This window comes from Tachyglossus aculeatus, chromosome X1 (genome assembly GCF_015852505.1).
Source record: "Tachyglossus aculeatus isolate mTacAcu1 chromosome X1, mTacAcu1.pri, whole genome shotgun sequence".
NCBI lineage: Eukaryota > Metazoa > Chordata > Mammalia > Monotremata > Tachyglossidae > Tachyglossus > Tachyglossus aculeatus.
Genome location: NC_052101.1, coordinates 112007350 through 112031611, shown reverse-complemented (window position 1 = coordinate 112031611; position 24262 = coordinate 112007350). Strand labels below are relative to the sequence as shown.

Genomic DNA, 24262 nt, shown 5'->3' with positions numbered 1-24262 from the left:
AATCAGAAGGACCTGGTGTTCTAATCCCGGCTCTGCCTCTTGCCTGCTTTTTGACCTTGGGCGAGTCATTTTAATCATAATAAAGATGGTATTTAAGTGCTTACTAGGTGCCAAGCACTGTTCTAAGCACTGGGGTAGATACAAGGTTATCAGGCTGTCCCACGTAGGGCTCACAGTCTTAATCCCCATTTTACAGCTGAAGTAACTGAGGCACAGAGAAGAGAAGTGACTTGCCCAAAGTCACACAGCTGCCAGGTGGAGGAGCTGGGATTAGAACCCATGACCTCCGACTCCCAAGCCCGTGCTCTTTCCACTGAGCCACACTGCTTCCCCCTACTTTACTTTTCTGGGCCTCAGTTGCCTCATCTGGAAAATGGGGATTAAGACTGTGATCCCCCTGTGGGACATGGACTGTATCCAACCTGATTAGCCTGTATATTCCCCAGCGCTTAGCTCAATGTCTGGCACATAGTAAGTGCTTAACAATAGGGACCGTCTCTATATGTTGCCAATTTGTACTTCCCAAGTACTTAGTGCAGTGCTCTGCACACAGTAAGCGCTCAATAAATATGATTGAATGAATGAATGAAATACCCCCCAAAAAATGGAAGTTGGCTTCAATCCTCCAGGAAATTTTTCAACTCAGGGCATCAGCCAGGGTCCTTGAGACAATCCTCCCGGAATTGGTGTCTCTCTCCCCCACCAGAATGCTCTTGAGGTGTCCTCCCAGGGGAACATCTAGGAGATCCAGGACCCTTTTCCAGCTATCTGGTGTGATGAACTGCTGCAAAATCTGAAGACCAAGGTCACATACATAAGTTCCAACTCCACTGGGGTGACAGAGTTGATAACTCGCCCCCCCCACCCCTTACACCCAGAGAGGGGTCCGCCTTCTGCCTGCTACCAGCAAGATGGGGAGGAGGAGGAAGACGAGGAGGAAGCCGCTGCTACTTTTCAGGTCCGCACCGGGGCAGGGTGTTAGTGGCTCTCTTCCCCGCCGGGAAGCACCTTTATTTAAGACTTCCTCCGTCCCTGCTGATAAATCCAGGCAGCCTGGGAGATCTGCCACGGCTCAATGGAACGGGCACGGGCTTTGGAGGCAGAGGGCATGGGTTCAAATCCCGGCTCCGCCAATTGTCAGCTGTGTGACTTTGGGCAAGTCACTTAACTTCTTTGGGCTTCAGTTACCTCATCTGTAAAATGGGGATGAAGACTGTGAGCCCCTTGTGGGACAACCTGATCACTTTGTAACCTCCCCAGTGCTTAGAACAGTGCTTTGCACACAGTAAGCGCTTAATAAATGCCATTATTATTATTATTATCTGCCGAGAATGGGCTAGGGGTTGGTGCTCTGGAGCTGCAGTGGGGCCACCTGAGTGCAGCCTCTTTCCGGCCAGGAGCCCCATCTGCCACGGCAGCGCTGCCACAGCGGAAACATCCCAACTTCATCGACGTGGCCATAGATTCTGGCCCAAAAGGGGCAGCGCTTGTGCAGTCTTGAGGTGGTTGGGTCAGAGGTGCCTATGCCGCAGTGGACCCGATACGCCAGCCCCTATCCCAACCCTGGTGGGTCCCCTAGGCTGCCTGGGTGATCAGTCAATCAGTTGTATTTATTGAGCACTTACTGTGTGCAGAGCACTGTACTAAGCGCTTGGGAGGGTACAGTACAATGGAGTTGGTGGCAATGTTCCCTGCCCACAACGGGCTTACAGTCTAGGCCCTGGAGTTGAGGCTGAGAGGAACCATTCGCGCCCAGTCCTGGTGCCCTGTGAGGATCTGAGAAGCAGTGGTGATGGAAGAGGAGAAGCAGCATGGATGAGTAGTGACATTTTCCTTCTCTTCTCCCCCCCGGTTCTCTCCTCCTCCCTCTTACTCTCTCTTCCTTCTCCCTACTGCATCTCTTCCTCCTTTCTCCCCATCTTCTTCCTCTACCCACTGAAAGCCTGGCCCCTCAAACCTCCACCCCATCTGTCCCCATACTCAAAGCGCAAAATTGGCACTGGTGTCCCGGCTCACCAGCCGGCAATGGAGATATCCTACCTGTAGCCGAAGGCTTTCAATAGTGGATCAGAACCGAGAGCTGCCCCTGAATAATTCTGCTGCCTGGGCACCGTACACCAGTTGACAAAGAACAGAAGAACAAATGAGTAAAAAGTCCACCTGTCCTTTGGGAGGCTGGTAGAATGGAGGTGCCAGGGCTGCATCAAGTTTCAGATGAGGGTGGGCAAAATAGAGCTCAAGGATCACCGGTCTCTCCTACCAGCCTCCAAGTCTGCCGTGAGTACAGTTAAGGCACACCACACGCTGCTCCTCTCGGGCTCCCGTTGTGCCAGTGGGTTGCTCACTGCATCTGGGAATGGCTCCGGGCCAGGTAAGAGCTGCTGCCGCAGCAGAGCCGCTGCAGGCGAAGGCAGCTGCGTCTTCCAGGCTGTAAACACCTCCCCCATCCTTGTCCCCGCGCTTACCCTCCTCGCCGTGGGGTGCCGACTCTCCGCCCGCTTCAACGTGCTCCTTAAGCGGCCCCGCGGCCTCCCCCATTCTAGATCTCGCTAAGGTCCGAAATTCTCCTTTAGGGCCGGGACGCTTAGGCCTGCCACAGATGTCGCATCTGGTTGCTTGGGCGGTTTCATCGGCTTCACCTGTGAGTCATTCCTAAGTGGCAAGACCCCAACAGGGAAGTCCCAGTCTTGCTGCAACGTAACTCTGGAGGACTGGACATGGTCAAAAGATTGATGACAACCGGGCACTGCAACAGCTGCCCTTAAGCAAGCCAGAGTAGGGCGACCTTAAAAAATGAAGACACACCGCAACACAGCTTTAAGCTGCGAGGCATAGGCGTGGCATGTTAGGAGGAAGCAGCAGCTGCAGCCAAATCTACCAGACTTGCAGCTATCTGGTACTGTGGCTCGGGATCGTGGGGTCGTTTGGTGTCAGCCCTCAGAAAAGGGCACAGTAAAAGTGGCATCCTTGTAACGGCGGTGCTCAGGTGGTGTTTGGGAAGGGGTGATTTGAGGGGAGGAGGTAGATAGAGAAGTCGGCGGTTGGGAACGTGCCCCTCTGAGCTCCCAGGTTACCCGCTCCCTCCCACGAGCATCCTGGAGGGTGCTCCTCTGAATTTCCATTTCTCGTAGCAGCGCTGTGATAAGCATCATTATGTATCGAGCACCTCCTCTGGGGAGACTTACTGTTCTGAGTGCTTGGGAAAATACAATAGGAGTGCAAGACCCGGATCCTACCCTCAAGAAACTCACAATTTAATGGGGGAGTCAGGCGGGCACAGATTGCAGAGGTACATAAAGGCCAAGGGGCGAGAGCAGGAGTTTTGGTGCAACTGATGAAAGCAAAGGTGGGCCAGTCAATTAAATGAAATTCACAGAGTTTCAGGGGCCTGATGAGATGATAAGATCAGGGTTGGGGAGGGATTAATCGGGGAATCCCCCCTGGAGGAGGTCAGAGTAGTAGTAATAGTACTCAGTGTCACCTATGCACCTGGATCTGGACCCTGGATAGTCATCCCATCCTCAGCCCCAAAGCACTTCTCTCATATGAGTTATTTATTTTCATGTCTCTCCTAGACAGTAAGCTCCAGGTGGGCAGGGAACATGCTTACCAACTGTTGTATTATACTCTCCCAAGCACTTAATACAGTGCCCTGCACACAGTAAGCACAAAATAAATATGATTGATTCAATTATCAAGTACTCACTGGGTGCAGTGCACTCTACTAAACACTTGGAAAGGACATGACACATTCTCTGTCTGCTGAGAGCTTACACTCTAATGGAGGAGACAGATAAAATATTTACAGACAGAGTTATCAGAGAAGCAGCGTGGCTTAGTGGAGAGAGCGTGGCCTTGGAAGTCAGAGAACGAGGGTTCTAATCCCAGCTCTGCCACTTGTATGCTGTGTGAACTTGGGCAAGCCCCTTAACTTCTGTGTGCCTCAGTTACCTTTTCTGTAAAATGAGGATTAAGACCGAGCCCCACGTGGGATAACCTGACTACCTCGTGTCTACCCCAGTGCTTAGAACAGTGCTTGGCACATAGTAAGCATTTAACAAAGCGCTTAGTACAGTGCTCTGCACACAGTAAGCGCTCAGTAAATACGATTGAATCAGTGAATGAACAAATATATTATTAATCAAGATAAATGAGTGTACAGTTACATTGTAGGCAGGGAATGTGTCTGCTAAGTCTGTCGTATTTTCTCCCAAGCGCTTAGTACAATAAACTGCATATAAGTGTTTAGTAAATACCATTGATTAAGTTGTGTAAATACTGAGGATGGGTATGTAAATGAGTGCTAGAGATGGCTGATGGCTTTATAAAACTCAGGATGCTGGGAATTGGGGAAAGCTTGTTGGAGCAGGATGGGGAAGGATTTGGCGATAGAAGAGCAGCGCAAAAAGCAGCATGGCCAGTGGTTAGAGCACAGGCCTGGGAGTCGGATGGACTGGGTTCTAATCCCGGCTCTGCCACTCATCTGCTGTGTGACCTTGGGCAAGTCACTTAACTCCTCTGTGCCTCAGTGAGCCCCACGTGAGCCGGGGACTGTGTCCAACCTGATTAGTTTGTATCGACCCCATAGTTTAGAACGGGGGGAACCCAGAAAAGGCCAAGTCCCCTTGGAAAGGGTGAGGTCCTTAGGGTGTGGGGCCCAGATCATCCAGAGTTCAGTCACAACCAGCTGTGACTTTTCCAGTCTTCTAAAATTAGGCACATGTAGGTTTTGGAGGAACAAAGAGAGCAACATGGAGAGCAGGTGAAGAGAGAGAGGATGTGTAAGGAGGGGCAAATTGGTGGAGAGCCTTGAAGCTGATTGTGAAGAGCTTTCGCTTGATGCGGAGTTAGGTGCATTCTGAGGGAGTGGGGAAGGTCCCCCACTTCAATCCATACTGCACGCCGCTGCCCGGATTGTCTTTGTCCAGAAACGCTCTGGGCATGTTACTCCCCTCCTCAAAAATCTCCAGTGGCTACCAATCAACCTACGCATCAGGCAGAAACTCCTCACCCTGGGCTTCAATGCTGTCCATCAACTCGCCCCCTCCTACCTCACCTCCCTTCTCTCCTCCTACAGCCCAGCCCGCACCCTCCGCTCCTCTGCCGCTAACCTCCTCACCGTGCCCCATTCTCACCTGTCCCGCCGTCGACCCCTGGCCCACGTCATCCCCCTGGCCTGGAATGCCCTCCCTCTGCCCATCCGCCAAGCTAGCTCTCTTCCTCCCTTCAAGGCCCTGCTGAGAGCTCACCTCCTCCAGGAGGCCTTCCCAGACTGAGCCCCCTCCTTCTTCTCCCCCTCCTCCCCCTCTCCACCCCCCCGCCTTACCTCCTTCTCTTCCCCACAGCACCTGTATATATGTATATATGTTTGTACATATTTATTACTCTATGTATTTATTTATTTTACTTGTACATATCTATTCTATTTATTTTATTTTGTTAATATGTTTGGTTTTGTTCTCTGTCTCCCCCTTCTAGACTGTGAGCCCACTGTTGGGTAGGGACTGTCTCTATATGTTGCCAACTTGTACTTCCCCAGCGCTTAGTACAGTGCTCTGCACACAGTAAGTGCTCAATAAATACGATTGAATGAATTGAATGAAAAGGTGGGAAAAATAGCGTTCTGCCACTTGTTCATTCATTCAATCACGTTTATTGAGCGCGTACTGCATGCAGAGCATTGTACTAAACACTTGGAAAGTACAATTTGGCAACAGAATGACAGTCCCTACCCAGCAACAGGCTAGTCAATCATTTCTTGAGTGTGTCCTGTGTGCAGAGGACTATACTAAGCACTAGGGAGAATACAGTATAACAGACCCATTCTCTGCCCACGACGAGCTTAGAGTCTAGAGGGAGAGACAGACATTAATATAAATAAAATTACAGATATGTATATAAGTGCTGTGGGGCTGGGAGGGGGGATGAATAAAGGGAGTAAATCGGGTGATACAGAACGGAGTGGGAGAAGAGGAAAGGAGGGCTTAGTCAGGGAAGCCTCTTGGAGGAGACATGCCTTCAATAAGGCTCTGAAGCTGTAATTGTGTCAGATATGAAGAGGGAGGATATGGGCGAGAAGTGGGTGGCGACATAGACGAGATCAATGTACAGTGAGTAGGTTAGCGTGAGAGGAGCAAAGTTTGTGAGCTGGGTTTTAGTAGGAGAGTGGTGAGGTAGGAGGGGGCAAGGTGCTAGAGTGCTTTAAAGCCGATGAAAAAGAGTTTCTGTTTGATGCGGAGGTGGATAGGCAACCCTGGAGGTTCTTGAGGAGTGGGGAAACACGGACTGAATTTTGTTTTTTGTAAAAAAAAATGTTCCAGGCAGCAGAGTGAAGTATGCCCTGGAGTGGGGAGAGGCAGGGAGGTCAGCAAGGAGGCTGATACAGCAGTCAAGGCAGGATAGGACAAGTGAATGGATTAACGTGGTAGCAGCCTGGATGGAGAGGAAAGGGCGGATTTTAGCGATGTTGTGAAGGTTGAACCGACAGGATTTAATGATGGATTGAGTATGTGGGTTGAATGAGAGTGAGGAGTCAAGGAAAATGCCAAGGTTATGGACTTGAGACAGGAAAGATGGTGATGCCGTCTACAGTGATGGGAAAGTCAGGGGAAGGACAAGGCTTGGGTGGGAAGATAAGGAGTCTGCCATGTGATGCTGGGCAGGTCCCTGTGCCTCGGTTACCGCATCTGTAAAATGAGGATTAACATTGGGAGTCCCATGTGGGACATGGACTGTGTCCAACCCGATGAACTTGTATCTACCCCAACACTTAGTATAGGGCTAGGCACATAGTAAGCACTGAACAAGTACCATATAATAATAATAATAATAACTGTGGAATTTGTTCAGCACCTTCTACTTGCCAGGCACTATACTGAGCTCAGGGGAGGTACATGATAATCGGGTCAGACCCAGGCTCTGTGTCGCATGGGGTTCACAACCTAAGGGGAAGGGAGAAGGGTATTGAATCCCCATTTTGCAGACAAAGCTGAGGCACCGTGAAGCGATTTGCCCAAGGTCACACGGCAGACACATGGCGGAGGCAGGATTAGAATCCAGGTCCTCTGACTTCCAGGCGTGCGCTCTTTCCACTAGACCGTGCTGCTTCTCTTGTTAGGAAGGCTTTGAAGGTGAGCAAGGACATGGATTGAGAGATTTCAGCAGAGTTCCCTGATAGGGATAAAGGGCTGCACAGTGGATTGGAGACAGGAATGTCGAGAGCAAGGCCCAGTTAGCTGCATCATCTGGCAGCTACTTCACCCCTCGTATTGCCATGGCCCTTGACCTCCTAGCCGCTGGCCCTCCAAATTCATAAGCAACACAAGTGCCCTCGGGTCAGTCATTTGTTAGTCAGTGGTATTTAGTGAGCATTTAACTGTGTGCAGAGCACTGTACAAAGCGCTTAGGAGAGTACAGTACAACAAAAAACCAGACACATTCCCTGCCTGCAATGAGCTTGTAGTCTAGAGGATCTGAGTGGAGGACGAGGAAACTGGAAAAAATGGGATGGTGGTTTGATATCTTTGCAGCTGAGGTGAAAGAACTCGGTTTTGGCGTAGAGGATTTGGTCACAGATGACTTTGGCAGTAGCACATAGGGCAGATTGTAGGGGTACAGACCCACAGAGTGGCCAGCTGGACTGTTGGCAGCTTGTGGGGGTGTGTGGCGTGGCCCCGAGCCCTTGTTTGTTTTTGCCACATGGATCATTTCACAGATCTGGTCTTGTCCACAGCTTTCCGCGCCCACCCCCTTCCCCCCCGCCCTTTGGTCAGAGCATTGTCCTTTCTCTGATGAGCCAGCTAAATGTTCATCTTGCTTCTCTGTTGTTTCTACTCCCTCTATCTCCCCGTCTCTTCTCCCTTTCCCTCTTGCTACCCATCACTTCTTTCTGCATCCCATCCTGATGAGGGGGATTCAGCTGGAGCTGTCAGAACCTCGCCGTAAGGAGCCAGCACTCTTCCCTTTGCTTCCTTTGCTGGGTCTTTCCCTCCCAGGACACACTTAGCAGCACTTGGGTTTTGGCCAGAGCCAATTACATGGTCCAAAATAAAACAGCAGCTTGCAAACTAAGAGGAGGGAGCACTTGACACAAAGGCTCTAGGGGGGCCTGGCTTGACAGTTTGAACCTTAATGAATGCATCTTGCGGTGCCCAGGTTGCACATTGCCTCTTCTCCCTTTAAGCATTGGACAGCGTAGACAGAGCAAACTAAACAGCTCTTCGTTCAACTCGGTCGCCAGCACGATGGCGAAAAGGCGGCCTGGATAAGACTAAACTTCGAGACCATAACCTGTGGCTTCTGCTCGGGTCCCCGCAACGCGGAGCTTGGTGCCGGTGCCACTGTTACTCAGATGGCGACAGAGCCTTGGTCCTAAAGCCAAGGTGGCCTAGTGGAAAGAACACTGGCTTGAAAGTCAGAGGATCTGGGTCTTAATCCCGGCTTTGCCACTTATGTGCTGTATGACCTTGGGCAAGTCGCTTCTTTTCTGTGCCTGTTACCTCATCCGTAAAATGGGGATTACGTCCTCCCTCCGATTTAGACTATTGGACAGGGTCTGTGTCCGACCCGATTATCTTGTATAATCTAAAGCAGCGCTTAGTATGGTGCTTGGCACATAGGAAGCTTTTAACAAGGACTATTTTTTTTTTTTTTTAAAAAAAGATCATTTGGGGCACTTCAGGTTTCTTTCTTTGGCCAGTTAACAGTTCTGGTGAAGCCGGGAGTGGGTGCTTTCCAGCAATAATCCTCACATCCCCAGGAAGCAAGATGCATTTCCCTATTACCATGACAAATAGCTTCTACATTTAGTGTGAATTTGTGGGAAGCCCGCATTGCCTCTCCCCCTCCTCCCCTTCTTCCCCACCCTACCTCCTTCCCCTCCCCACAGCACCTGTATATAAGTTTGTACATATTTATTACTCTATTTATTTTACTTGTACATATTTACTATTCTATATATTTTATTTTGTTAATATCTTTTGTTTTGTTGTCTGTCTCCCCCTTCTAGACTGTGAGCCTGCTGTTGGGTAGGGACCGTCTCTATATGTTGCCAACTTGTACTTCCGAAGCACTTAGTACAGTGTTCTGCACACAGTAAGCGCTCAGTAAATACGATTGAATGAATGAATGAATGGAAAGGCGATCCGATCCGGAGCCTCTGAGAAGGAGGCCCTGGAGGCGTAGGGGGTGGGTCGTGCCTGCGGACCCTTCAGCCCCACGACCCGGGACAGTAATCGGGAAGCCGGGCTTCGTGGCGAAGGAGCGAGAACAGAGAGAGCCAGGGAGCCCAGGTTCAAGGCTCACCGGATCTCTGTGGCCCCATGCCCCTCCTTTCCTCTCGAGGATATTGGAATGATTAGTGAGAGAGGGTTTGTAAAGGAAGGTGTAACCGCACTAGAAGACATTGGTGCTGGTTTGTTCTGCTCCATAATCTGATCCCAAAGTGAAAATCTGCTCCTCTGCTGCTGCTGGGGGCTGTGGGGAGACACTTTCGCCTTCCGTGCGGCCCCTGGAGAGGAGAGAGCACCCACCAAGGACCCTGCAAACAATCCTCCACAGCCGATTGTGACCCCTGTGTGGGGCTGGGATTGTGCGCTTGGCTTCTAGTAAGTGATTCGTAGAGACTATCGCCTACTTAATTTGAGGATTGTGTCCTCCCATGCTTGCCGGATCGCCAAAAAAAACCCCTTCTCTTAGGTTCTCTTGGCCTCTTGATACAGCGTTCTGCGCATAGTAAGTATTCAATAAGTGGCATTGATTGATTATTGGGTCCTTGAGCCTAACCCCTCTCTGGTGGTTTCAGGTAACCTGCGAGTATGGAATGGTCCATGTAATCCCTGAGATGGGGGATGCCAAGGGAAAAGACTACTGCATCCTGTTCAACTCTCAGTGGGCCCATCTGCCGCACGATCTCAATAAAGCTGTAAGTACCGTAAATATCTGAGATAAGTGACAAAGGGTCCCCAAATGTCTGAGATTCCCAGGACTCTTTGATGTGGACTAAGGGGCCTCGTGTGTTCTCCATGAATTTCCCAATGCTCTTTTGGTCCATTAACCCACCAAACCCTCATGATCAGGAGCCTTATACAGCATTGTGTATGGGAGCAGCCGTGCTGCACGCAGAAAGCTGGAAATCAAAGGGAAAGATATCCTTTGGCAGGATAGCCAGGGACCACAGAGAAGCTGCCCAAATGTACCATTCCCTAAGAAGTTAAGTGAAAGCCACAGATGCAGCCCACGGTTTGTTCTCTTAGCAAATAAACTGGATGTCCTTCTTTCTGGGTGATTGCTGAACCAATTCCAGAGACCTGCAATTGATGCTTTTGTGAAGAGTCCTTTATTCAGAAGCCACGGGCTGGCAGGATGAGTGGTTTAGGGCCAGGGATGAGGGCAGCAGGACTCATAAAGCCTATTCCTGGTTGGATATAGTTTGAAGTGGATGATTCACAGAACTGCCCGATGTATATTCCTCTGTAACTCTTAGAGTATAATGCAGCCTAGAATTGTGGGAGCAGGTGGGAAGTATGTGACCCCAATCTGAGGCTGCCTCCTGGACATAGGAGTGAAGCCAAGAATTTAAGCTTGCTCCCAAGGCTCTTATGAGACTCAGGGAGGGGACTGTGAGAGGACGTGATCACTGGAAAAAAAAACCCCACTAGGTGCCAGGCTGCCCCTGCCATTTGGGGCCCCCTAGCAGCTCTACAGTTTGGGAATTCCCTAGTCTTTCTGCCATGGCTCCGGACTGTCAGGTAGGGAGCTTTCCTGGGGTGTAGTCGTGGATCTGAAGGGCATGTGGACCCTACCCGAGCATTGAGCGTATTACCAGCATCCCTGGGTCCCCTCGGCTCTTCAGAGGCCCAAGCAGCGCGTGGCATCTTGGGGATGTTCCTTCCCACACCCCTCCCTCTCGGAGTTCAGCTGCTCTCAGGGGGTTCTGGCCTCAAGGACTTTGAAAGCCTTCCGGGAGGGCCTTGCGTGGGCTCAAAATCTGGGGTTGGCCCAGTACCGATCCTTGCCTGGGCCAACTCCTTCAGACCTGGTTCCAGCTAGGGAATTCTGATCACCTTAGATGGATGGGGTTGGGAACCGAGAAGGACAGCTGAAGCAGGGAGCTGGGAGGGAGAAAGTGGAAGGCGGAAGAAAGGGAGAAGAGGGAGTGGGAAAAGAGAAGTAGGAAAGGGGGAGAAGGGAGAGAATATTCCTTTACCACCGCTACCCAAATGGCAGGAATCTTGGAAACCTGACTTAGGGCTGGCCAACTGAGCCAGCTGCTGCTCCTGTCCAAGGGATGGCAGTGGTGCTAGCATTAATCTTGGCTCAACTGGCCTGTTCTGTGTTGGGCTACAGCTGCCATTCCCCTCCCTCCCCACCCCCAGCCAAGTGGAAGCAGCAGTAAGCTCAGCCCAGCCATCCTGGAGGCTTGTAGTATTCACGCTCTGGGGTGGCAGTGGGGTGAGATGGAAGCCTGAAGATTGTGACTGTTCTGCCCATTTTGGCCATTCTGGTCAAATACGTGAGGCACACCAAACGCAGAATGCCCTGAAACTCATCTTTAAGGGCTCCGGTGGCCCACTGGGTAATATCTCAAGTCACCTTTGGTTTGAGGCTAAATACAACTGGCTGAGACTAAGCAAGTGGCACTAACAGGAGTTAATTACCAGGCTAGACCCAGACAGGAACTGGGGCAGGGCGGGCTAGGCCCCAGATAGTCCACCTGGGCAAGCTTCCACAGTACGGAGTTCTACCTCCACCCAACCTCCTCCTTAGCCTTTTCTGGCATTCCCCTGCTGAACGCTTCCCTCTGACCCCGTAGGGGTTGTGGAGACCCGCCGTCGTGTCATACCTGCAACCATCCGTCTGCTTAGCAACACTGCCCTCAGCTGCGGGAAGTTACTGCCAGTTCCCCCCCACAGTCATTCCCTCAGCAACTCACCCACTACTCCATATGTCCCCCAACTCTCCTCCCCACCCCAGTACATTTACTGTATTTATAGGGGGGCTGTCCCCATCCTCGAGCTTTCCTTCTTGGGTTCAGTTCCCCCGTACGTATCCCCCCATAACCTGTGCTGTTCCCTCTACCATGCCCAGGGTTCAGCCCTCCTCTCCCTGCTGAATCTCCCCTTCTGCATTGTGATTATTTTTCTGGCCGATGATATTTTTTGCACATATTCCCAGCTATTTTTAAGTGCCCAGGGTGAGTGGAAAACCTGTTGTTTACGAGGCTGTATTATTTCTCTGACAGTTTGGGAAAAAAACTGGGAACAAAAGCCATATTGTTTTTTTCAAATCAGTGGCTGAGAGGGCAAGGGCCCTGGCTTAAGGAGTTAAAGGAGAGGCGGTGGTAAAGGAATGGATTTGTACCCGGATGCTGCTGTGGAACTTGTTATAGTCCTGGAAGCGCATCCTGTGGTGCAGATGGCAAATGTCATTTTTTTTTTCAACTGGGTAAACAGAGGCAGGGAAGAGTGAGCTGGATCAGGGAATGGGTTCCAGGGTTAGAAACCGGTCCCCGGAGGGAACCGTGACTCATTGGAGTTCATTGGTGACCACAATCCTGTTGTAAGTTTTTTGGGGGGGGTTTTGTGGGGTTTTTTTCTCCGAAGTACACTCGGTTCTGTGACAATGCGTGCTTCCACTCCATGTTTTGGCTAGAATGTTGCAAGGGAATTAAGAAAGGTTTGCCCCATGAAGTGGTCTTGTTTGTTTAAGGCATACCACGATATCAGGAGGAACTGGTTGTCCTCACATGCGTGGTGTCAGAGCAGGGGTGAATACCGCAGCGTGACTTTTCCCCAACTGTGTTGCCTATAGTATTCTAGAATTGGGTGTAATGAAAATTGGGCGGGAGGTATTGAATTTTTCTGACACTTCCAACGTAGAATGTCCCATATTTGCTCGACTTTGCTCCAGAAACGGAATCTGCAATTAATGCATCTTTCTCTTCAGTCTCTGTTACAGCTTCAAGACCAGACAGTGTCTGTCTTATGTTCTCCTTCCGATGTCCCCAGTGGGGGATTTAGCAACCGAATCCCCATGGTGATGCGGGGAAACTGCACCTTTTATGAAAAAGTGAGGCTGGCTCAGATCAACGGGGCTCGCGGGCTGCTGATCGTCAGCCGAGAGAAGCTGGTGAGACTCTTCTGGACTGTGATTTTTCAGCTACTCCCAAAAACTCATACCACAAACTCTTCTGTACCGGGTGTTAGAGCCGTTTTCCTGAAGCCCTTCTTTCCCGAACAACTTTCAGGGTTAAGAGGCCTTTAAATATTGGGCAACGGTGTATCTCTCCAGGGTGGCTGTCTAACCTCGTCCCAGTGAGAGACTCTAACTACCAGCTCAGAAATATGAGTGAGGAGGACAGTGTGTATTGGGTCCCTAAAGATCAGGACATTACTAAGAGATCTGGTTGCTTATCTCTAGGCATCCCGAGTAGAGGACATGAGGGCTGAAACAGGAAGTTGTGCCGGTTGGAAATTTCAGGAGGTTCAAAAGGGATTTGGATAGATCCCATGGTGGAGTGGGAGAAGGAAAGTCCGGGGTGTTAAATGGTCCCTTCTTAACCAAAAGGATGGGAGTCCAGGAGGGCCATCAACCCCACTGTTACTCTGTGTCCTGATGCCACTGTCAGAGACAGACTGGTAGGCTATGGATCTGACCCGGTAATAACATCACTACTTAGGGATGGTCTGATGATTTCAGTAGTTATATTTTTTCCTCTGGCTATAACCTCTCTCATCCGTGCCATTCGATTGGCTAGGATTTGGGGATGCTAAGGTTCTGGCGGGCAAGATCAGACAGTGGGCAATAAGGGCTTTGCTGTTGGGGCATAGAGGGAGGGGGTTGTTGCGGGCACCAATAAATCCTTGATCTCCTGACTCCTAATCTCACCTTGCAGCTCTTGGATCAAGCAATCTTTTTTCTTCTCCCCATCAACAGGCCCTTGCCTGGTTTCAGACCTCGGGACACTAACAGCTACAGCTCGAATGAGTCTAAACCCGAGTTTTCCCTTTCTTTGCCGTCCATTACCTATATCAATCAGTCGGTGATATTTATTGAGTGCTTACTGAGTGCAGAGCACTGTACTAAGCATCTGGAAGAGTACGATACAACGGAATTGGTAGACACATTCCCTGCCCACCAGGGATTTAGTCTGGAGGCGGAGACAGATGTTAAAATAAATTATAGATTCGTTCATTCATTCATTGAGAGCTTATTGTGTGCAGAGCGCTGTTCTAAGCGCTTGGAAAATACAACAATAAACAGTGATGTTCCCTGCCCACAATGAGCTCACCATCTAGAGTGGGGGAGACAGACATCAATCCAAGTTACAGACTTGTACATAGGTGATTTGGGGCTGGGAGGGGGGAAGAGCACAGGGATAAATAAATATGGACATAGGTGCTGTGGGGCTGAGGGTGAGGTGAATATCAAGTGCTTAAAGGGTACAGGTCCAAGTGCATAGGCGATGGAGAAGGGAGAGGGAGTAGGGGAAATGAGGGCTTAGTCGGGGAAGGTGTCTTGGAGGGAGATGTGATTTTGAAAAGATGGGGAGAGTGATGCTCTGTCAGATTTGAAGGAGGAGGGAGTTCCAGGACAGAGGGAGGACATGACAAACAAAGACAAGATCGAGATAGACTGAGCAGTTTGGCGTGAGAGGAGTGAAGTATGTAAGCTGGGTTGTAGAGGCAATTAGCAAGGTAAGGTTAGGAGGGGGTGAGCTGATTAAGTGCTTTAAACCTAATGGTAAGGAGTTTCTTTTTGATGCGGAACTGAATGGGCAATCAGTGGAGGTTCTTGAGGAGTGGGGAAACATGGATTGAACGTTTTTATACTAAACTTATCCAGGCAGCAGAAAGAAGTGAGGATTGGCGAGGGGAGACAGGAGGTGGGGTGGGGGGGGCAGCGGGGAGGCTGATGCAGCAGTCAAGGCAGGATGAGAGGTGCTTGGTTCAGCGTAATAGCAGTCTGGATGGAGAGGAAGGGAGGATTTTAGCGGTGTTAAGGTAGAATCAACAATATTTCATGAAAGAAGGAATATGTGGGTGGAATGAGAGAGATGAGTAGAGGATAATGCCAAGGTTTTGTGCTTCAGAGATAGGGAGGATGGGGTGCTATCTACAGAGATGGGAAAGACAGGGAGAGGGCAGGGTTTGGGTGGGAAGATGAGAAGTTGTGTTTTGGACATGTTAAGTTTGAGGTGACAGCAGGACATCCAAGTAGTGATGTCCTGAAGGCAGGAGGAAACGCGAGACTGCAGAGAAGGAGAGGTCTGGATTGGAGAGGTAGATTTGGCAATCATCCGCATAGAGGTGATAGTTTGAAGCCTTAGGAGCGAATGAGTTCTCCAAGGGAGTGGATGGTATGAGATTGGCGAGGGGCAGGGGAGCAAGGGAGCGGAGTTCAGTGGAGAGGGCAGTGTTGAGGGCATGGATTTGTTCGGCAAGAGAAGGTAGTTTGGTATGGAGAGCAAATGGGGTGTGATGGCTTTAGAAAATTGGTGAGGGGGGCATCAACAAGATTGGAGGTCTCTGTCGGAGAAAGGATAGATCTGCGGGAGTGGATGTGTAGGAGAGAAGGCAGGTGAAGAGGTTCATTCAATCGTATTTATTGAGCGCTTACTGTGTGCAGAGCACTGTACCAAGCACTTGGGAAGTATCAGTCAGCAACATATAGAGACGGTCCCTACCCAACAATGGGCTCACAGTCTAGAAGGGGGAGACAGACAACAAAATGAAACATGTAGACAGGTGTCAAAATCGTCAGAACAAATAGAATTAAAGCTAGATGCACATCATTAACAAAATAAATAGAATAGTAAATATGTACAAGTAAAATAAAGTAAATAAAATAAAGTAAAATAGAGTAATAAATCTGTACAAATATATACAAGTGCTGTGGGGAGGGGAAGGAGGTAGGGCAGTGGAATGGGGAGGAGGAGAGGAAAAAGGGGGCTCAGTCTGGGAAGGCCTCCTGGAGGAGGTGAGCTCTCAGTAGGGCTTTGAAAGGGGGAAGAGAGCTAGCTTGGCAGATGTGTGGAGGGAGGGCATTCCAGGCCAGGGGAAGGATGTGGGCCGGGGGTCGATGGCAGGACAGGCGAGAACGAGGCACAGTGGCAGAGGAGCGGAGGGTGCGGGCTGGGCTGTAGAAGGAGAGAAGGGAGGTGAGGTAGGAGGGGGCGAGGTGATGGACAGCCTTGAAGCCGAGGGTGAGGAGTTTTTGCTTGATTCGTAGGTTGACAGGCAGCCACTGGAGATTTTTGAGGAGGGGTGTAACATGCCCAGAGCGTTTCTGCACAAAGATAATCCGGGCAGCCGAGTGAAGTATAGACTGAAGTGGGGAGAGACAGGAGGATGGGAGATCAGAGAGGAGGCTGATCCAGTAATCCAGTCGGGATAGGATGAGAGATTGAACCAGCAAGATAGCGGTTTGGATGGAGAGGAAAGGGTGGATCTTGGCAATGTTGTGGAGGTGAGACCGGCAGGTTGCAGTCGGATAGAAGAATTTCAGCGTTAGTGAGCGTAACAATAATGATGGTATTTGTTAAGTGCTTACTATGTGCCAAGCACTGTTCTAAGCACTGGAGAGATTGTACAGTGACTAGAGATGACACGATCAAGTGTGTGTCAAAGTTGGTGAGTGGGAGAAGTGAGGTGGAGTAAGATGTTGGTGGAGCTGGGGAGTGAGAGGAAGCAGGTAGGGGCAAGGGCATCGGGATACTGAAGTCCCCATTGTAGGGGTGGAGAAGGACAGAGAATGTGAGAAAGGGATCAAAATGGTTCAGAAAGATGCAGGAGGATCCTGGCGGGTGGTAGTTGACCGTGACTAGTAATTGGAGTGGCAGATGAAAATGGCTTCAAAGGAAGGGAGAGAGAGGGATGGGGGAGGTGGGATGGTGCGAAAGGGGCATTGGGGAGCGAGAAGGAAGCCCACTCCTCCTCCCTCTTTCCCTCTTTCTTGGGGAGTGGGAGAAGATGAGGCCCCCTCTGGAGAGAGCGGCAGAGGATAGAGTGTCATCTGGGGAGAACCAGATTTCAGTGATCAGAAGAGGAGCAGTGGCTGGATCAGGAACAGGCCCAGGATGAAGGGAAGCGTTCCATGATGGTTTCGGGGGGTCCACAGGCTGCACTTGACTGAGGCTATTGTCAGGGGATGTAGTGAGGGGACAGCAAGAGAGGTGAGGAGGTGTTGGATGGGAATGAGCTGATGGGGGCTGGTGAGGCGGGGAGGGGAATGGGGGATAGGGATGGGGCAGGGGAGGAGGCAGTGCACGGTGCAGGGAGGAGTGGGGTGGAGCGGGATGTAGGGTGACTCTGGGAAGGAAAGGTGGGGGTGGAGGGAGGGGAAGATGCAAGGGGTAGGGGTGGGTTGAATGGAGTGCTGGAAAGGAAGGACAGGGATAGACGGATTAGAGGGAGGGGATGTGGTGAGATTTGTTTATACTGTTTGTATATGCTGTTGGATCTCCTAATCTTCCTCCTGAATTTTGACCTTTTGAATGTTATGCTCCACAAGATCAGGACCAAGGTCTTGTATGTTGCTTAGAACAGTGCTTTGCACATAGTAAGCGCTTAACAAATGCCATTATTATTATTATGTTCTTCATGGTACATTTAAAGTCCTGAGTAAATGTGGTGGTGGTGATGGTGATGACATTGGAGATGAATGACTCTACATGTCCTCCCTAGAGTCAAATCCAACTATTTTGGGAAAGCTTTTTAGAATCTTCTTTCTTAGAAGCAGCTTGGCCTAGTGAAAAGAACCTGGGCTGGGCATCAGAGGGCCTGGGTTGTAATCCCAGCTCCGCCACTTACCTGCTGTGTGACCTTGGGCAAATCACTTAGCTTCTCCATGCCTCAGTTCCCTCATCTGCAAAATGGGGATTCAATACCTGTTCTCCTTCCTACTTAGACTGCGAGCCCCATGTGGGATCTGATTATCTTGTATCCTCCCCAGTGCTTAGTATAGTGCTTAACAAATACTGTTGTTATTTTGAGTTAAACTCTTGATTGATCCAGCACTTCATAAACTTCGTAATTTCTCTCATTCCCTTTCTGGTCCTCAGGTTCCCCCTGGGGGCAACCGGTCTCAGTATGAAGAAATCGATATTCCAGTGGCGCTGCTCAGCTACACCGATATGCTGGATATTGGCAAGGTACGTTCAACTGCTCGCAGTCTGGAACTTAGTCTCTGGTTGGGTGTCCAAGTGTGTCTCTGAAGGGAGGGAAAGAAGGTTAGAAGCTCTAAAAAGAGGATATTTGGTTCACACCGTAAGTTGTGTAGGTCAGATATATCAGATATATATTTATCCAAAGAAAGTTTGGATAAATTCCTAGACCAGCGGTCCATGACAGACTACTAGAGGGAAAGGTAGGGATGTTGTTAGGCTTAAGAAAGGTTGATATAGTTTCATTGGCATTAGGTCTGTGGCCCAGCCTTAGCAGTGGATAGAACATGCTCAGGCCTGGGACTCAGAAGACCTGGGTGCTAATCCTGGCTCCACCACTTGCCTGTTGTATTACCTTGGGCAAGTCACTTCACTTCTCTGGGCCTCAATTTCCTCATCTGTCAAATGGAGATTCAGTTAACTGTTCTCCCTCCTAGTTAGATGGTGAGCCCCATGTGAAACACGGACTGTGTCTGACCTCATGATCTTGTATTTACTCCAGTGTCAGTGTCTGTTTATTGCTGTTCAGTGTCTGTTTATTGCTTTTAGACTGTGAGCCCCTTTTAGATTGTGAGCCCACTGTTGGGTAGGGACTGTCTCTATATGTTGCCAATTTGTACTTCCCAAGCGCTTAGTACAGTGCTCTGCACATAGTAAGCGCTCAATAAATACGATTGATGATGATGATGATGATGCTGTACTGTACTTTCCCAAGTGCTTAGTACAGTGCTCTGCACACAGTAAGTGCTCAGGAAATATGATTGAATGAATACAATACTTGGCACATAGTAAGCACTTTATTGTTATCATCAGAGGGAAAAATTAGGTTGTTAGATAGTTTGTCCCTAGCCATTAAGGTGGATGTCCAGGAGGGTATCCTAGTATTGTAGTTGGAGACAGAATCCTAGGCTTGATGAAACCTTGGTCTGACCCAGTGATGGCATTTCTCGTGGTTTGCTGAAATGTCGGAAACAGATGCAGTGGTCCTCAGTCTTTTCCCCAACAGTAGTTTTGAATCTTGTGACCCAGTTATTTAGGGAAGAGCATCCTAATTTGCGCATTTTTCCCTCATCTCCTCAACCAGATGTCTTTCTTCCCCTTGAAATCAGGGGTTGTACTAGGAGCCAGAAATATATCAGTCAGTGGTATTTATTGAGCACTTACTGTGTGCAGAGCACCGTTAATACACTCTTCGGAGAGTACAACGGAGTTGGTGGACAAATTCCCTGCCCACAGCGAGCTTGCATGATGAGTAGAATAATATAGAAACTCTTAGGATTGATGCAGTTTTTCTTGGGATCAAAAGTTCTGGGTGCAGTTTTCCCAAGATCTTAACTTATTGGCCATTAGGGTACTTGGCCCCAGGAGTGGATGAGGGCTTCCGAGTTGGCATTACTCCTTTAAATGAGCAGTGTGGCAGGAAAGGGAAATGTCACCCCTCCTATCTGTGGTTATCGTGCCCCTGAGAATTGTGGTATTATGCAATAACTATGTGCTAAGTGCTGGGTTAGGTTCAGGAGCATCAGGTCAGATAGAGTCCCTGTCCCACACAGGCTCACACAGAAGCAGCATAGCCTAGTGGAAAGAGCGCAGGCCTGGAAATCAGAGGACCTGGGTTCTAATTCTGGCTCTGCCATGTACCTGCTGTGTGACCTTGGGCAAGTCACTTAACTTCTCTGTGCCTCAGTTCCCTCATCTGCAAAATGGGGATCCTCCTGTTCTTCCTCCTACTTAGACTGTGAGCCCCCTGTGGGACCGGACTATCTTGAATCTACCCCAGTGCTTAGTACAGTGCTTGGCACATAGTTAACAAATACTTACCGAATACCATAGTTATTAGTAACTATTAGAGTCTAAAGGGCAGGGAGAACAGGTATTGAATCCCCATGTTACAGATGAGAAAACCGAGGAAAAGAGAAGAAACGGGTCACACAGCGGGCAAGTGGCAGAGTCCGGATTAGAGCCTAGGGCCATGTTCTTTCCACTAGGACATGCTGCTTCTCCTCTAAGGAAAGAAGTTAGTGAATAGAGTTTTTGGGAAATGACCGCCCTTGTCATTGAATTATGATGTGTCTCTGAGGCAGAATTTTGGCCGACTTGTGAAGGTGGCGATGTATGCCCCCAACGAACCAGTGCTTGATTATAATATGGTGATTATCTTCGTCATGGCTGTGGGCACCGTCGCGATTGGAGGCTACTGGGCTGGAAGCCGAGATGTCAAAAAGTAAGTAAATTCATCGGTCGGTGAGCTTTCTCCTCCTGTTTTTTCTCTGACTTTCTGGGGCCAAATCCTATCAGTCTTAAAGTTGGTATCCTAGTCTAGAGCCCAGTCAAGACTTTGGAAGACAGAGAATTTAAAAAAGCCATGCCTGACCTGCTACCTCTGGGAATAGAGGAAGTCAGAAATGGTGTGGGGGGCGGGGGGGGGTTTGGGAAATCCAAAATGAGGCGTTATAACAGGACAGATTGTTTGTTTTGCAGTATGTGTTAAGCTCTTACTGTGTGTCAAGCACTGTTCTAAGTGCTGGGGAAGATACAAGTTTATCAAGTTGGACACAGTCCCTGTCCCACATGGGGCTCACAGTCTAAGAGGGAGTAGGATTTAATCCCCATTTTACAGTTGAGGAAACTGAGGCACAAAGAAGTTAGGTGGATTGCCCAAGGTCACACAGCAAGCAATTGACATAATCAGGATTAGAACTCGGATCCTCCGACTCCCAGTACCGTGCTCTTTCCATTAGACCACGCTGCAGATCCCTGATGAAGATCTTACTGGTGAAAATGGTTCAATTAAGAACACCATTTCACTGAAGAAACTCCTTGGATTTCACTAGTCAAAAGTAAATGCACAGGACATGGGATAGGGCCTATAACAACGATTGGAGCAAGCCAGTGCCTGTTGGAAAAAAAAAATCAAATTTCCCAAACCATGTGTTTCTTAAACAGTGCAAGCATAGACAGCCTTGTTTTCAAGCAAATGGGGTTTGGAAACTAGTTCATTATGATGCCATATTTGCCCGATTGACTGAAGGCCTTCAGAGGGCCTCATAGGAAATAAGCTTTGTCTTTTTGCCTTCTTCCTAGCCTACCCAGGATTTCCTAGGTATTCCCTTCCCTATTCCCTCACTAGCCATCTCCTGGTAGCTCTGCCCTATCCCACTGTGCCTCTCCAGCTACCCGCTTGCCCCATATCTCATAGAAAACTGTCTGTGACTGGCCTGGAAAAGCCTGCATTGTCATGTGTCCTTCAACTGGGAGGAGCGAAAGCCACAAGGTACCCAACATGGGCCGTAGGGCAGGATCGTAAGAGCACTGGACGGGCTGAACTCCGGCTCGGTGTCTAGAGCACTATTCTTCGACTTAGGTCAGACCAGAGCTCAGACCGGTTGGAGGCGGCCGGGTTCGGATGTCCCTCGGGAGCTCCCCCGTTTCAGGCATTTGGAGTTGGGGTTGGGGCAGCCACAGTGCGGTAGCTGAGGTGCCGTTGCCCACGGGCAGTCATTCTCCGGGCACCCGGGAGTCAACTCTCCACAGCTGCGCACATTTAGCAGTGTCCCTGGAAGTGAATCCCAGGCCCAGTTCGAGGTTAACTCCAGTCTGGCCAAGTAGAACTTGGACACCACGGTTTAGCACAGCTTGGGGCCGGCTGGGAATTTCCAACTTGTGCTGGACTCTCCTAGAAACCTGGCTCCAAAATATGCCCATGTCACATAACGCTTCCCCCGTCCCCCCCCCGCAGTGTTTGTTTGTATTGGATTTGCCCTTTGTAGACTGAGATAAAAACTACATTTCAAGCCAAAAAAAACTCAAGAAAGGCAATCATTTCATTTGATTCAGAGAGGTTTGAAGTGTCCAGCAAAATAGATCAATGGAAATTTGTTGAGGGTATATGGAGTGCAGCGCATTGTTTTAAATACTTGAGAGGGTACAACAGAAGCAAGAAACATATTCCCTGCCCTCAGGGAGCTTACAATCACACAGTAGGGACAGACAGATGAAAAGTATAGTCAATATGTCTATATCTTTCTCCCACATGAGCCAGTAAGCTCCGTGTGGGCAGGGAATGTGTCTTGTGCTTCTGTTGTATTTCTCAAGTGCTTAGTGCAGTATATATTGCATTTAGTAGGCACTCAATAAATCCCAGGACTTCGGGAGGAAGAACAGAAATATGGGTAGTAGGCAAACCTATCAATGAAATAACAGAATGAAAAATAGAAACACAAATAAATCTGTAAGTAAGCCTCGTTGTTGAGAGGAATAAAATCCATAAGTGCTAAGGGTGGCTGCTGGATTGACATGATTAGACTGTTGGGAATTAATTGGGGAAGGCTTGCTGGAAGAGTTTGGGATTTAACGAGGGCTTTGAAGATGGGGAGAGCTGTGGATTTGGGATGGGCAGGAGGAAGAAAGGAGTTCCAGGCTGGGAGCACAGTGTGAATGAGGAGTCGGAATTGGGAGAATTGAATGAGGTACAATTAGAAGGTGATCTTGGGTGCAGTGAAGAGTGCAAGCTGGGAAGCAGTGGATGAGACGCGCCAATATGGTAAAGCTAGGCTAACTTTCTCTCTCTCTCTTCCCTCCCCCCTCCCCTCCCTGGAGTTTCTCTGAGCTGATGTTTTGTTATGATGGATTTTTGATGCTGAAAACATATGGGATGTTAATGGGGTGCAGAGAGAGGATTGTTACTTATGACATTTGTTATGCACTTACAGGGTGCAAAGGACTGTAGTAAGCTCTGGGGAAAGGTACAGGGCTATTAATTCAGAGACGGAGTCTAAACCACATGGGGTTCAATTCATCAAACCGTGGCATTTTTTGAGCGCTTACTGCATGCAGAGCATTATACTAAGAGCTTGGGAGAAAGTACAGTACAACAGAGTTGGTAGACACGATTCCTGCCCTTGAGGAGCTTACGGTCTAGTGGGGGAGACAGACATTAAATTACAAAAAAGGGGAAGCAGCTCACAGTCTGAAAGTGGGGAGGGGGTTGGGCTAAAGGAATCGAATCCCATTATGTCATCCCATACCCACTCTACCGCAGCTCTGACCCATCCTGATACCATGCTCCCTTCCTTCACAGGAATCCCACTGCCTCCTTGACACAATTACCTCAGGGCTTCTGCTACAGATTCCCAAACCCAGTTGCTTAGACAGGTAGAGAGGAGTGAATCACCCAAGCTGCATTTTTTATGGTATTTAAGTGGTTACTCTGTGCCAGACACTGTACTAAGCACTGGGGTAGTTACAAGATAATTGGGATGGACACAGTCCCTGTTCCACATCAATCAATCAATCGTATTCATTCAGCGCTTACTGTGTGCGGAACAGTTTCGAAGGCAGCTGAGAGGTCGAGGAGGATTAGGATGGAGTAGAGGCCGTTGGATTTGACAAGAAGGAGATCATTGGTGAACTTTGAGAGAGCAGATTGTGCGGACTGAAGGGGTGGAAAGCCAAATTGGAGGGGGTCATGGAGAGAATTGGAGGAGAGGAACTTGGGACAGCGGGTGTAGACAACTCGCTCAAGGAGTTGGGAGAGGATAGGTCGGAGGGAAATGGGACGATGACAGGAGGGAGCCGTGGGGTCAAGGGAGGGAGGGATTTTTTAGGGTAGGGGAGCCGTGGGCATGTTTGAAAGCGGTGAGAAAGAAGCCACTGGAGAGTGAACAGATGAAGGTGGCAGTTAGGGAGGGAAGATGGGAGGGGGTCAGATGCACAGGTGGAGGGGGGTGGATTTTGAGAGAAGGCAGAAGATCTCTTGAGATACCGCTGGGAAAAATGGGAGAGTTGAAGGAGGGCCAAGCAGAGGGAGGAGCTGGGGAGGGGCAGGGGAGATTTTTGGGAGATCATGCCTTATTGTTTTCGATTTTTCTCAATGAGGTAGGTAGCCAGGTCATTAGGGGTAAGAGATTAGGGAGGGAGGGGAGCAGGGGGTTTGAGGAAGGAGTTAAACATCTGGAACACATATGGCTCACAGTCTTAATCCACATTTTACAGATGAGGTAACTGAGGCACAGAGAAATTAAGTGACTTGCCCAAGATCCCTCAGCAGACAAGTGGCAGAGCCAGGATTAGAACCCAGGTCCTGATTCCCAGGCCCAT

At 49.4% G+C, this 24262-nt stretch overlaps 1 protein-coding gene across 5 annotated transcripts in view; it reads left to right on the top strand.

Annotated features, from left to right (window-relative positions):
- SPPL2B (signal peptide peptidase like 2B) overlaps positions 1-24262 on the top strand; it is a 51552-nt gene that overhangs the window by 3801 nt on the left and 23489 nt on the right. For all 5 annotated transcript variants that reach the window (XM_038740103.1, XM_038740102.1, XM_038740101.1 and 2 more), the window contains exons 2-5: positions 9803-9922; positions 12946-13128; positions 18062-18151; positions 20248-20387. In XM_038740103.1, the coding sequence (XP_038596031.1) occupies positions 9803-9922; positions 12946-13128; positions 18062-18151; positions 20248-20387 (533 nt within the window). The remainder of the gene's footprint in view (positions 1-9802; positions 9923-12945; positions 13129-18061; positions 18152-20247; positions 20388-24262) is intronic.